Raw genomic sequence first — 15044 nt, forward strand, 5'->3', positions numbered from 1 at the left:
CCCTTTTCTGCATGTCCCTGAAATCCTTCTGGCCAAAGATTACATTCAGTAAATATATTGGGTCCTTCTGCTATCTTCTGAGATCCTAGCAACAATTTCAGCATCCATTCAACACATTTGTACAGTAATATATTTTATAATGCTTAATGCTCTCTGGGTATATACATATCCTTATGTATGTACTTCTGTTCAATCATAGTTTGGGGAGAGATTTCAGTTTGATTGCCAAGACTGTATTTGCCTGGAAGGAGGCAGTGGCATCATCTGTGAACCCCACCCGTGTCCAGCAATCTCCGACGAAGGACAGTGTGAAGGAGAAGGATACTATGAGATCACAGAAGTCAATCCTGATGACAAATGCTGTTCTAAAACTGTATGTGGTAAGTCCACTTTGGTAGCCTGTTGTGGATGAAATGTCTGCGTGGGAGCAACCCTATGTCTGAGACACGGAACTGTAGAGGTAGAAAGACCAAATGAATAATTGTGCCTGACCTGCTTTGGAAGCAGGAAATCCACAGCTAAAGCATCCGTGAGAGCTAGGCAACCTCTAATATCAAACAACTTTCCATTTAGGAAATCTTCCAGATAGTAAAAATCTCCTCTATTGTTTTTTGGATCCATTAATTCAGGCCACAGAAAACAAGTTTGCCCCAACTTCTATGCAACATCCCTTCAAGTATTTGGAGATGGCTGTCATATGACCTCACAATCACCAGTTCTACAAAACTATATGCAAGTCCCTCTAGTGTGCCTGATTTGTTGCTGTTGTTTAGTTTTTAAGTCGTGTCCGACTCTTCATGACCCCATAGGTCTTGGTGAATTAATATGTGATGGCCATAAGATAGTCATCTAGCACCACAAGTTTGCAACATCAGCCCTGTTACTATATAAAAAGCCCATGTCAGTCCAGATAGATAGGTTAAATGGATTTTTGGTCTGACTCAGTTGAAAATGAAAAACAAAAACCAGCCAATGAGAATATCCCAACAAATTAAGAACTTGATATAGAGCTCTGTCTGAGTGCCTGCTTACAAAGTTTTAGAATCTCATGTAAGTGGAGAAGGAATCATATCTTCCCATTGCAAACCCTTGAAAGCATCCTAAAACCCCAAAGGCTGGGAAATTCTCCAGAGCTGTTTCTTAGCATGTTTCTGTGGCTGAAGGGAAGGGGAGAAAGTTGCATGATGCACACCAGCATCTCATGGGGTTTAGTCCAAAGACTTCTAATTAGAGATTGGGACAAAACAAATGGGCATTCGTTTTGGTCCATTATTCATCAAGGTTAACAGATCAACAAATACGAATATACAAATATTCTTTGACAAATCAACTGATCAATCTGTCAATTCAGCTGCATTTTATTTGGCTATAACACTGGCCCCCAATCACCCAGAGACACCAAAGTTGCAGGGAAGGTTCCTCAGACACTTGTCTACAATCCTGGAAAGCTTGGTGAACATTGGATCATGGATCCCTGAGTTATATAGTCACAAAGAGAACCCCACCAGGAAAGCTCCTCCCAGGTGCTTAGAGAATCCAGAATGACAATGTAGCTTCCTATGTCTTTCCCCAATATGTCTGTCAACTTTGGTGAAGATTGGATATCGGACATCCGAGTTATTCACCCACAAATTGGGTCCCCCCAGAAGAGTTTACCACATGGCACAGAAGCCCATTCTGCCTAACGGCCGCTGATCAGCTGATCAGCAGCCGATAAGCAGTCACCCACCCCATTCAGCCACTCCAACAGCCTATTCCCACAACCCCTTCATTTCCCTACCTTAGCCCCCACCCCACTCCCATCGACACCCCCTTACCTTAACAGCTGCTGCCAAGGTCTCCATCAGGCCTCCACAGCCATGGTGTATAAAAAAAGAGGCTGGTTGCCCTTTGCAAAGATGGCAGCTGCAGCTTCATTTAGGGTAGGGAAGCTGCAGCTGCCATTTTTGCAAAGGGCAACCTGGATTCCCTTAAGGCAGGTTAAGGGAATCTATGCTGCCCTTTGCAAAGATGGCAGCTGCAGCTTCTCTACCCTAAATGAAGCTGCAGCCGCCATCTTTGCAAAGGGCAGCCAGTCTCCATTTTTACATGCATGGCTGTGAGGCCAGAAGACCTCAGCAGCAGTGATTAAGGTAAGAGGGTGTCAGTTGGGGTGCGTTGGGTTGGCGTGGGGCCTAGGGTAGGGAAAGGAAGGGGATGGGGTAGGCTGTGGTATTGGGTGATTGTGTGTGGAGGTGGCTGCCTTTCTGCCACTGATTAGCTGATCGGCAGCCAGTAGGCAGAATGTTTTGTTTTTGTTTTTTTGTTTTAATACGAAGGACGAATAAAGATGGGTAAATATTCATCCCTTCGTATTCATGGGGGTCTCTGGAACCCCAAAATACGGATCGATGGATATTTAATGAATCAGAAAAATTTGCCAGAAAAACCATTCTGTTTTTATATTCATCCCCATCTCTATTTCTAATCATAATTTTCCTGAAAATGAGTAAGATTCCAAAATTTTATTATTTGCAAAACAAATACTTGTTTTATTGTACAATAGTGTAGGGTGAAAACAATTAGAGGACTTTTCTAGTATCACCTCATTTTTCCTTTCTGATCCACAGTATGCAATACCAGCGACTGCACAGCCAAGCCTCCTAATTGTGAACCAGGGTATGAGCCTGTTGCTGAGACTCCCGAAGGCCGTTGTTGTCCTATTTATCGATGCAGTAAGTTTATTATGATTGATTTTGTAAGAATCTGTGTGATGCCTGGTAAGATTTAACTTAACACTGCAGTTAGAATTCTATTTGGGGGAAAATGTGTGTGTAAGGGCTATTGTGCATACGTTTTCTGCTGGCTCCTCATTGTACAACTGCCCAAGTGACTGGTTGTGCAACCAATCTCACAACCTGCACAATATTAGATGGACAGGGGAGAGTCTGTCAGAGGGATTGAATGCTTACACAGTTGTCTTCTACTCTGAATTCCCTAAGTAGGATTCTGGCTGCAATCTTAAGCTTATCTGTTGTGGGTAGCATTTATTTCCAGGCCACAATGCTTAGATTTCTGTAAATTTACTCTTCAGCAGTGAAATTTAACAGACAGTACCACTAATGAGCATAGGCATTAGACTGCTTGCCACTGTGAGAAGCTAATGGTGCTAATCTGTTACTAAAGAATCTTTTTAAGACTTAAAGAATTAGAATTACTTTCTCCCCCCACACACACTTTTTTTCAAAAGCCAAGAGTTGGTTGATTAGATCTGAGAAAGTTTTTTAAAGGAAGGGAATGCATCAAGGATCAATTAAAGGTCAATCATAGCCATATAAGTTTATTCCAGGGTTAAACTAGAGGACATACTTCTTTCTTTTTAAAGAAAAGTTGTTTCCTCTAGTGGTCAGAAGACATTTACCATTTTTCTCAACTACATACCTTGCATTTAATTGTGCTTTGTTTTATGATTAGTCATTGGAGGGAAAATATTGGCTTACTTTGCAAGTCTGGTTACTAAGGCAAGTATCTCAAGGGAAATCTAGTAATGAAAGGCAAAGCAGATTGACTAAAGGAGATATTCATTTTCTATAACATCTCACATGACCCTATGAATAAATTGCAAGAATTGTGCAGTATGGACAATATATTTATTTAGTGTTTGGGATATAGAAAATCTTTTAACATATTAGTGCATGTAAATATGGAACTTTTTTCCTCATATGGCTATTTCTTCTTGTAAACAACCACCACTACATTTATTACTGTTACTTTCAAAAAAGAATTATCTCCTGGAGAGTTGACAAATTATCATCTGGGACATTTATGTCATGTTTTCAGATTGTTCCTGCCCTCTACTGTTTTCATTTTTCTTAGCTGAGCTTGACCAGTACTTAGAAATTTAGGGCATATATTACTGTGTTTTAAGAGAGTACTGTATTCATTTGTGGCAATTTATATCTTTCCATCCCAATAGAGACACTGTATTTGGTTTGGTGTGAAGGAGATTATATTGGCTGGCAATGAAGCATTTTTATGGCAGTATTGCTACACATTAGGCCTGTGGTACAGTAACTAAATGCATTTGCGTTTAGAGAGATTCCTATTTCATGGAAACTGATTATAATTCACCTCTCAGTCACCATATTTGAGGTAGCTTGCATTGTAATTGAAAGCCAAAAACAAATTCAACAACAAATGATGCAACAACATGCAAAATAAAGTGAGTGTTTGCAGTCACAGCAACGTTTCTAATCACCAAACTATTTCCAAGCTCTTAATGAGATTAGTTATTGATTTAATAGTATCCTGCTATAGGAAAATAGATTATGGGGCTATGTTACAGGTTATGATTTCTAAACATCTAACTGCTGTTGTTTTTAGTTCAGATCCTTAAAAAAGTTGCCTTCTCTCTTTGTAGAACCCAAGGGAGTTTGTGTGCACAATGGTAATGAATACAAGGTAAGGTTTTCCCTTTATTCCTGAGGGTGACTCTGTGGTATGAAAAGTATTTCGTTCCTACTCTTTTTTCCAAGACAGATTTTGTAGAGTTAATGGCCAGTTTTATGTGTTTTAGAGCCTCAAAGCGCCTCCATGTTTATTAAATTTTGCAGGAAACATCACTGCCCTATAGCAGCTAAAAACACAGAACTAGATTATCTACTCAGAAGTAAACCCCATTGAGTTGAATGCCCTCAAAAACATAGGAAGCAAGACCGCTTGAACATTTTGAGAGCTCATTTCTTAGTAAACATAGATAGGAGGACTGGAGCAAAGGCAGTTATTTAGAGAAACAGGAAACCAGCAAAAGCTGAAAATGAAATGGAATTGCACTTAAGAGTCTACTAGTAGCCATTCAGATATTACTATATTTTGCAGCAATTTTGTACTAAATGTTTACCATCAGGTCTGTTTTACATTGTTCATTCACGGCAGTATTGTCTCTTGCTCCTCTCTTTCAGCCTGGTTCAGATGTCCTAGGAGGCAAGTGCCAGCTGTGTACGTGCACACATGAGAAAGACCCCAGTACTCTTCTGAATGCCATCCGTTGTGGCCCAGTCCCATGCAATGTGACATGTGAACAAGTAAGCATTAGTCACTTGAAAATCAAATTAAACAGCAGTTATAAATGTTTGTGGAAGAACAGCGTTCTTAGCTGATGTGCGCCTGATCACATATACTCTGGCCTGAGGTGTCTAACTGCTTTGCAGATACATGTTGAAGTTCTTATGCCTTACCATATTTAATGGTGTGTTCATGGAATCTTGTGACTCTGGGTACACATCCTGGACATGAAATACACACTCTTCAAATAGCTTAGAAGAGACAGACAGAACTGGAAAATAGGAGGCCGACAAGTGATCTAAATGCATGCCAAAATCACACACAGAACTAACCTAGAAGGTCAAACTTTCCTACAAAACTCTCCAGCAATCTAAGTTGGCTTCAACATGCAAAATGCTGTGTGGTTCGGCCTTTTTCAGCCAGTATTTATGAAACATCTTAAGTGTTAAATCGGGGTCCAGGTATTCTTATTTTCATTGTACCTCTCTTCTTACTGAAGGTAAGTGTTGCATCTTTAGAGCTTGCCTTCAGTCAATGATACTTTCTGGTTTCCATTAATAAAATCATTCAAATGTGACTGACTACAGCAATATACCTCTGATTAGGTGCAGGCATTGGAGCATTTGTGCCATTGACTAGGCTGTGGGAGGATTCTGGGATATGAGCCAAGATCCAGGATTCTCTGATTGAATGCTTCCATGAGCCATTAAATTGATGAGAGATCTTGGATAGCTCGCCATCCCCCAGCTCTAGCTATGCACTTATAGAATGTGTATATATATAAAAAAGTATTTGGAAGGAAAAATAAATAAGCAAGCTTAATGCAGTGCATTGTATATGGTATGCAGTGATCCAGGCATGGCAGGCTGGAAAGAAACTCATTCCTTCTGTAAGCAGAAACCACCATCCACACAAGGAAGATACCAGCAGGTTTGATGACATGACTGTCCTGTCATTAGGCAGAGTCTCCCTCAGACAGAGATGCTGAGAGGCGGGGAGCAGTGGTGTGGCTCATGGTTCGTTCTGAAGTCTACAATGCAGCTTTTACTGCAGTGGAGAATGCTGACCTGTTTCAGTCCTGAAAGAACAGAACCACATTTGGGTTGAGCCCTGTTTGGGGAAACACCAAAAACTGTAGAGGTATTACAGTAAATAACCAAGGCAGGGAGAGAACTAAGATGGGTGGAGAAAATGAAAAAGAGCTCACTGAGGACAACCAAATGTATTTGGTGGACACAGAGTGCTGACTGACTGATTGGGGGAATGGAACACAATACCCTAGAATACAGTATATCTGGCTGGTGGGAAGCTGAACAGAAGTACTCCATGCTGCAACATTTTGTTGCAGGTTCTGCTTGTTTAACATAATTAGGAACAGTAAGGTGACCTCAGGCTGCAAATTGTTGGGCATCACGAAAGGAAAAGTCATTTTTAATTTTCTACTTTGTTATTATTTGCACATTGACTTGGATGCTGATTACTAATTTGGTCCAGCAACAGAATGTCTTGCGCCAGCTCTGATTGTCTCTCCTTGTTCTTAGGGCTATTCTCTTATAGCATATGGTGATGAATGCTGTGGGAGCTGTGTGCAGACAAGCTGCATTGCACGAACAACAGATAACACAATTCTTCTATTGAAAGTAAGTGTGCTTTATTGATTCTTTTGACACTGCAAAGATTTGCTGCTGAAAAAATCAGTGTGAAGAAAAATGGTAGTCTAGGTGTTTCTACATGTATATTTAAAATTCAGCCTTGCCCATGTCCTTGACTCTTTAAGCTCATGATTCCCAGGTCCCCATGTGAAATATATGCTAAGGAGTGTGCCTTTGTTTTAGAAGCACATGAAAAAATGAACTAAATTACACTCTTCCCTAGTATTAGGATTACAAGTATTACAATTGCTTCTATTGTTGAGGGCATGCTGATATTCACATTTATCTTCATTTTCCAATCATGATGAACACTTAGTAAAACACATGAAAAGTTTATGCCATCTGGATAGAAGACAGAGAAGCTGCATGCCATACAAGAGAAGGCGGATCAGCACTGAAGTGAAGGATCCAAAGTTGGAAAAGTTATTTTTTTGGATTATAGTTCTCGGAATCACAATTAAGTTGGCATGTCCACTTAACTATACTAGCTTGTGATTCTGGCAATGGCAATCTAACTTCTCCAAACCCTGGTTGGAGGTTGAAATGGGACATCACCCCTTTCTTTACTGTACCTACAGTGGAGACCATTTGTCAATTTCTCTGAAATTTGACAGGTTGATTCTTCAAAGAGGCAAGTAAAAAGCTTGCAGATTCCATCCCACTTAGAAACAGCCACAGAAATGGTAAATTCAATGGAACAGTTCAAAATGAGGTAGAATAGAGATCTGATGAAATGAAACAAGTGCAAGTAAAACAAATGTGAACCAAAATGAATGTGGCTCTAAAACTGAAAACAAAAATGAAACTTCTTCCCTTTGGACAAACTCACTTCTTCCCCTTCTCTAAGCTCTGAGCCAGTACTGAATTTGTCTTCTTTGTTGTACAGCCTGGTGAACAACAGAATGATCCACATGACAACTGCACTGTTTACAGCTGTGTGAGAATCAATAAGCAGCTCATCTCCTCTTCCTCTCTGATCAGCTGCCCACCATTTAATGAGAAAAGATGTCAACCTGTGAGTGAATCTTTAATATGCATAATCAATTTTCTGAAAATTATTTCATTTGATTTAGATATGAACTTGGAGATGAAGCTGGATTTTCCGTAGCAGAGAATGCCTATCATTTAAAAGTGATGGATCCCAAAAGATAGGGAAAAATACAGCATTATTTGCATGAAGGATCACTTCACAGTCACATAGACTGGGGTTGGTGAACCTTTGGTCCTCTAGATGGTTTGGTCTACAACTTATGCCATCCCTTATCATTGGCAATGCTGAATAGAGCTAAAGAGTACATTAGGACAAACCATCTGGAAGAAGAAATGTTCTCCACCCCTAATATAGAGGCAGTGGCTAGCTTTAAAAGCCAGCAACTGACTACACCAAATTGTTTTGTGCTGAAAGTAAAACACTTGGTACATCTCAATTGCATGCATAAAACTCTACCTTTGGAAGATTTTTATATGTACACTTCCTACTGAGTACTTACTAGAATTTTAAACCCAGGTCCTTTTCTCTCCTTGTTCTTGACCCATGATTTTACCAATTACAATGTCAGCACTAGCTATTATTTTCTTGTTCTAGGCAGATATAAAATTCAGTAATGAATTCTTCTTTTTTAGGGCACCATTAGAGTTTTACCTAGTGGCTGCTGTAAAACATGTAAGTATTATGAAACTATCGTAAGTCCATGCTTATGTCTATGCTCTCTTTCTCTTTCTCCTTTTTTGGCAGGTGCATGCACATCTACGCTCAGTTATGCTCTCCTGATCAATGAAACATTATACTTCAAATGTACAATTAATAATTATAAAAGCAAATTTATATAGAAAGGTTGTGTGTAATTAGAGAACTGTAATCCCAAAGTACTATTTTAGGATAAGTCACATAACATTTGGGGGTATGGCAGGGGACATGCTGCTGCTGCAGGTTAAACTGCAGAAGCCTCTGTGCTGCAAGGTCAGAAGACCAGCCGTTGTAAGATCAAATCCACACAATGGAGCAAGCTCCCATCGCTTGCCCCAGCTCCTGCCAACCTAGCAGTTTGAAAGCATGTAAATCCGAGTAGATAAATAGGTACTACCACAGTGGGAAGGTAACGGCATTCCATGTCTAGTCGCACTGGCCACGTGACCACGAAAACTGTCTATGGACAAATGCTGGCTCTATGGCTTGGAAACGGGGATGAGCACTGCACCCTAGAGTCAGACACAACTGGACTAAATGTCAAAGAGAACCTTTACCTTACATAACATTTAGAGCTTTCCAATTTAAAAAGGTAGACTTCATGCACTGGCTTTTCTAAGATGTCAGAAAGAGATATTTTAAGAATCTGTTACTGACCTATTAATTGCCTCATTCTCCATGATGCTTGTTATGGGTACTTATTTAAAACACAATTTGGAAATGCAGGAGAAGTGGGAAAGATTTCCAGATCCTGTTTCTCCAAGAACATGCTTGAAAAGTTCTTGTTTTCTCACTTGCAAGATGAAAACAAGAGAAGACACTATATCATACTTTCAGTACCTCTTATTTCACAGAAAAAGAGATTTCTGTAAAGCCAAAAGCTGAAGAAAAAGATGAGTTAGTTGGGACATAAGGATTAAGAGTTGGCTGTGGGCATAGATACAGTTATTGATATTACTTTCATGAAGGCAAAAGAATTAGTTCAAGGTGGCTGGTGGTTTGACATCACATCACTTCATTGTTTTGACGTATCTCTATTGATATAAATTCAACTTTGGTATTGGTTTTCTTCAGAGATTTAGCTGGGAAACCCTGTGCCTGAAGTTATCAGTACAAAGAGAATGTTATTATCTCTGTTCTAGAAAGAATTAGGTGATGGTGAAATTTTTAAAGCTTATATTGTGAAACAGAGAAAGAATAGGTAATTAGGTGTTCTACTTCATTGTATTCATGAGTCCAAAAAAGTGTTCTGAAGTTTCCAAAAGTATACCCATTGAGTATACCTCTCTTGTTCTACAGGCATAGCTTTAGAACCTGAAACACCACCAGCGTGCTCTCCGGCTGAAACGACAGATTACATCACTTATGATGGTTGCCGTTCAGAAGAACCAGTCAGTATAACACAGTGTGAGGGAAGATGTGGAACTTCTTCAATGTACGTGAGCCAAACTGAAGAAAGCTGAAATTCATTGAGATATTCAAATATTTTGGGGGGGGGGGATCCTCTACTGTCAACTTTGTTTGGTTTTACTATGTTACCCTAGCTTCAAAGAATGTAAAGGGGTGTGTGAAAGGACCCCTGTTTATTTCAACTTCAGAATTACATAGTATCTTGGGCATTCACAACCACTTGGATAAAAGAACTAGTGGAATAATTGGTTTCCTTAAAAATAGAATCCATGTGAGAAGGCCTCTCATAGGCTTGGTGGCTAGATTCATATAAATAAGGGAGGAGTTGATGAATTTGTGTAGTGAAACAGGGTTGATAGTCTTGCATATCAGAAGATGTGCCTGTGCTGTGCTCTCAGAAAGGTGTTGTTGAACCTTTCTTGGAAAAAACAATAGAAAATCACCAACTGCAGAGCAAGGAAGGAAAGAATCTCCAAGCACAAGAGATTGTTGTTGTTATTGTTTTAATGAAGTCAGAAGCATTTAAGTTGAATTCTTTCCCAGGGACCCCTTTAAAGGAAGGTCTATCCCTCTTTTATCAGGCCTTCTAAATGAAGGTGAAAATTAAGAGGATTCTCTCTCTCTCTCTCTCTCTGTATGTGTGTGTGTGTGTGTGTGTAGGGAGTGAGAAATCCATAGTACTTTCAAGAGGGAAAATTGGGGTGTGTCTAAACAACAGGAAAATTTGAAGTGATCCACTGTGATTTCACATTTGGGAAGTTCGGCTTACCTGGATGAATTTGATTTAGCTCACCATACAAGAGCTAGCATTATACTTCAAATGTCCAATTAATAATTATAAAAGCAAACTTATATAGAAAGGTTGTGTATAATTAGAAAGCTGTAATCCCAACCATACAAGAGCTAGCAGTGAGAAAAAGGAAGAAATTGGCAATCATTCTTCTTTGCAACTTGTTAAGGCTGCTTTACTTTAGTCATGCAGATATGCAAGAGGCACAGCTACAGCAAAACTTTCTTAATAAGCTGCAAATAAGGGCTGGCAGCCAATTTCCTCCTCCCTGACTCCTACCTGGTAGACTGAAGCAAATGGGATTCCGCCAGCTGGTTTTATGAATAAGGGCTGATTGCCAATGTCTCCCAGGTGCCTTAGTGCACTAGCACTGACATCAAGTCTTTAAAAAAATATAATGGTTTGAAGGTAAAAGGTGCTCAGTTCAGCTGGTTCACTCCTTTTTCCAGTGATCCCATGACAAATGTTCCATCATGAACCAGCCTGCCTTTGATTGATGCCTACCCACATCTTTTTGGTTCCTTGTCATGGGCTATTGTTTTTGTTTGTTTGTTTTTTGGCAGCAGTAGGATCACTCCATCTTAGTTCAGCTCCTGCATTTGTGAGCAGTAAGATTGAACCATAGCAACTGCCTGACTGTATCTTTGCTGAAGCTGCTTCCTGATCTTGAAAAATTAGAATCTTCCTGGCCACTTACCTGCAGAGGGGAAAGGAGGAGAAGTTTTTCATTTCTGTTTCGTTGTTGCTAAGGCATCACTGGTGCTTCGAAAGAGCTTTTTTCTTAAAAGTCTTTTCAAAGCCTCACTGATTCACTATATTGGTTTAGCAACACTTAAAATGAAATGAAATGCTTCGTCTCCTTTCCCTTCCACAGGTGAGTGGAAAAGAAGCCTCTAACTTTTCAAGATTGTTAAGCAGCTTACAAAGCATGGAGGAAGAGATGTGAGGGGGCTTTTTGTTTTTGTTTTTCATTCTTTTCCTTTTAAAAGGAAAGAAGATTGATCAAGATCATGTTGAAGAGGGTCACTTGAAGTGAATTGTGGTTGATCCTTGCATACAGATGCATGGATCTCCTCAAGCAACCTACTACACCTCCAAGACACCTTGTTTAGCACAAACTTGACTGAGCCAAGTCAGCGTAATTGTGCTTTCCAGTTGTACCCTAAGGGTGCTTGGGAGAACGTAAATACCCTGACAAGAGCCTAACGTTTTCTCAGCATTGTGGCTCTGAATCTGGTGTCATACGGGTTTAGATCTGGCACAAATTAACTCCACCCCTGTTCCTTCCTTTCTCCACTCCCCCTTTTTTGTTCTTCTGGCACCTTATCTCAGTTGTCACAGCTGTTGTGCCAATAGACCCAGCTGTGATGCTGTGATAGCAAAGCAGAGATTTGGGATCAGCCAGCAGATGGAGGTTTTGCTGATATAAGAACAGTGTTGGCAATACAAGGGGTTTCTCCCCATTCCAAATGCACCACAACTGGAATAGCTTTGAGTCTGGATTGCAGTGTAACACAACAACCTCTTCCAATTCATGTATAAAATCAAAGTTCCTGGAATTTTGGTGGTGGTGGTGGGAAATGAAATGGATGAATTTCCCTGTTGTAGACCACATGGAATCTCAGTATTTCACAAAGCAGCTAAAGAAACAAGATCCTTCAAAACAAGACTTAGCATTTTAATATCAGCTCTCTGATCTTTAACAAGTGCATAATCACTAAGTGTGCAGCATAAATCACAGTACCAATGTTTATTTTCTTGTTATAAAAACAGATACTCTGTTGAAGCCAACACAATGGAACATAAGTGCAGCTGCTGCCGGGAATCAAAGACCAGCATGAAGGAAGTCACTCTGCTGTGTCCTGGTAGACAGAGCAAGAAACATCGCTACATCTATGTGGAAAGCTGTGAATGTCTCAACACTGAGTGTGACCAGTCGGTTCCATCAGAGTAATCCCAGGAGACCTAAGGATGAAGTAGCACGGAATAATCCAGAGTTTAGAAGAGGAACGGAGCACCAGGGAAGGACAATTAAAGCAGTAAAGTGAAGATAAGAAGGTCCTGAACTTAAGGAAAAGTTCTCACTCTTTTTAAAAGGATATACAGTACAAAGACTTTACATGCTTTATCATTGTCCACAAATCATTCTGCATCTTGCTTTATTTTTGACATTACTCTCAATCCATGCCTTCTCTGTCTGTTTTCCCATTGCACTCACTTTATTTATTTGTGTAAAAAAAAAAAAAAACCTCAGAAAAAAAGTTTTTCCCAAATGTAAAGAGAATGTGATGTTTTATGAATTGCACTATTTTCAATCAACTTTTTGCTTGCGGTAATTAAAGGCACAATTCAAAAGTGAGGCTTCTACTCCTATTTTGTTTACAAATACTTTGCATATTATTGAACCTCTTGCAATAAAATTAGCAAGAACTATGTTTCAGAGTTCAAAGAAAATCTTGCAATTTTAATACACTTCCTTAAGTAGCAACTGAGTTGCTCTCTCTCCATTGGGGCTCCTCGTGGTGTTGTTTCAGGTTCCCTGCTATGTCCTTTCTACCTAGTGTCACTCAATGGGTGATCTCCTCAATTCCCATGGCTTTCATTAGTACCTATACCTGATGACCTCTAGCTTTCCCCGGACTTTCCCACTCCATCCAGTCATATGTTTCAAATGGCCTGATATTAGTGTCTCATCTTAAATCATATGCCCAATAGCTCATCTTTTTTCTCCAACCAATCTTTCTGGATTATGACTTGCATCCTGTGACTACTGAATTTTCTCTGGTGGGAAGAATAATGCCAGTGCTGAGGAATAAGTAGTGGACTGGGTTGATACTTGTAAGGAGTGAGGTATGAAACAAGAAGTCAAAACACAAATTTAAAACCACCCATGGCTCCTCAAATCAGTACCAAACAGGTAAACGTTACTCAAGATGGCCCAGGTAGCATTCCTCTTCCCCCATGGCATCTTACCATTAGTCTGTGAAGTAACTCAGGCTGAGAGAAGGTGATTCAGACTAAGTTCGCCCATGGGTTTTGTGATGCAGGCAGGATTTGCACCTGGATCTTGCACATCTAGGCCCATCACTTTAACCATTGCAGCACATTAGTTCTTATGTAATCATTCTGTGATCTGGAAATCAACCTTGCAATGCACATTGTGTTGGAAGTTGTGCCTTGAGGGTTGGGCATCATATCCTAAAGACAAAGTATGGAACTAAGGTGTTAAAACAAGGGGCAGTAGAAGATGACAGGCGTTGTGGCACAAGGCTTTTCGATGATGAGAAAGATTAAAAAGCAGGTTCTCCCACTGGTGAGAGAAGTAGTTACGCGAGTTAAAAGAGAAGGGCATAGAACTGAAGACACCCAACAGCCTTTTCAAAGTCTGAGCAGTTTGTCTTTCTTGCACCCTTCGGGGCTCAATGGCAACTGCGCAAGGGCTCTGGAGTGTCTGCAAGTTTCTTTGAGGTGTTGCTTTAAGAAAGATAGAAACTAACATGAAAAATTCAGTGTATGTGTTGCAAACATTCCTGAAAACAGAAATGATATTCAAACCCTGCAAAACCAAAAGAGGACTTCTTTTATGTTTAGTCTATGTGCTTTCTGTAGAACACTGAACAATAAAACACTTCAGGAAGAAATCCCGTTTTAGTTTTGCAGAGGGTGATTATCATTTCTGCAGATACTAGTTTTCAGTGGACTTGTACGTATTTTATTTTATTTTATTTAACTTATATGCCGCCCACACTACCCAAAGGTCTCTGGGCAGCTTACAACAAATAAATATAATAAAAAGATAAAACCATTAAAATACAATTAAAATATATATTCTAAAAATTGCTATCAGGACCCACAGTTGATATTATTTCAATTAAAAGCCTTCTAGAACAGGAAGGTTTTGACCTGGCACCGAAATGTCATCAGTGTCAGTGCCAGAGGAATCTCAATTGGGATGGCGTTTCATAGGCTGGGGGCAGCTGCTGAAAAGGCCCTTTGTCTACAAGCCATCCCTCTTACAGTACCTCCTTGAGGGATGGCTCTTCCAAAAGTGATCCCTGGCTAGATCTTAACTGCCGGGTAGACTCATGTGGAAGGCAGCGGTCTTTCAGGTATCCAGGGCCCAAGCCATTTAGGGCTTTATATGTCAAAAGAAGCACTTTGAATTGGGCCCAGGCAGCAACTGGTAGCCAATGGAATTTAAACAGAATCGGCTTGATATGTCCCCTAGTGGCCCCACCACTCACCAGGCGCGCAGCTCGATTCTGGACCAGTTGCAGTTGCCAGACCATCTTCAAAGGCAGCCCCACATAGAGCGCATTGCAGTAATCTATACGAGATGTTATCATGGATGAGGACAGTCTTATTTTGTACTGTTCATCCTCAGCACCGTGTGGCTCGAGGGTTTGCTGATATGGTCACCTGATACCATCTGGTTGGGGGTAGGACTAGAAGAGGGGATAGA

The 15044-nt window shown here is 40.2% G+C and overlaps 1 protein-coding gene across 1 annotated transcript in view; it reads left to right on the top strand.

Annotated features, from left to right (window-relative positions):
- Positions 1-14384, top strand: part of MUC2 (mucin 2, oligomeric mucus/gel-forming) — a 77912-nt gene extending 63528 nt beyond the window's left edge. The window contains exons 47-55 of the mRNA XM_078387273.1: positions 200-380; positions 2610-2714; positions 4400-4440; positions 4941-5063; positions 6585-6683; positions 7582-7710; positions 8319-8358; positions 9682-9817; positions 12356-14384. Coding sequence (XP_078243399.1) covers positions 200-380; positions 2610-2714; positions 4400-4440; positions 4941-5063; positions 6585-6683; positions 7582-7710; positions 8319-8358; positions 9682-9817; positions 12356-12536 — 1035 coding nt within the window. The 3' untranslated portion in view covers positions 12537-14384. The remainder of the gene's footprint in view (positions 1-199; positions 381-2609; positions 2715-4399; positions 4441-4940; positions 5064-6584; positions 6684-7581; positions 7711-8318; positions 8359-9681; positions 9818-12355) is intronic.
- Positions 14385-15044: the final 660 nt, after the last annotated feature.

Source organism: Pogona vitticeps, chromosome 1 (assembly GCF_051106095.1).
Source record: "Pogona vitticeps strain Pit_001003342236 chromosome 1, PviZW2.1, whole genome shotgun sequence".
Classification (NCBI taxonomy): domain Eukaryota; kingdom Metazoa; phylum Chordata; class Lepidosauria; order Squamata; family Agamidae; genus Pogona; species Pogona vitticeps.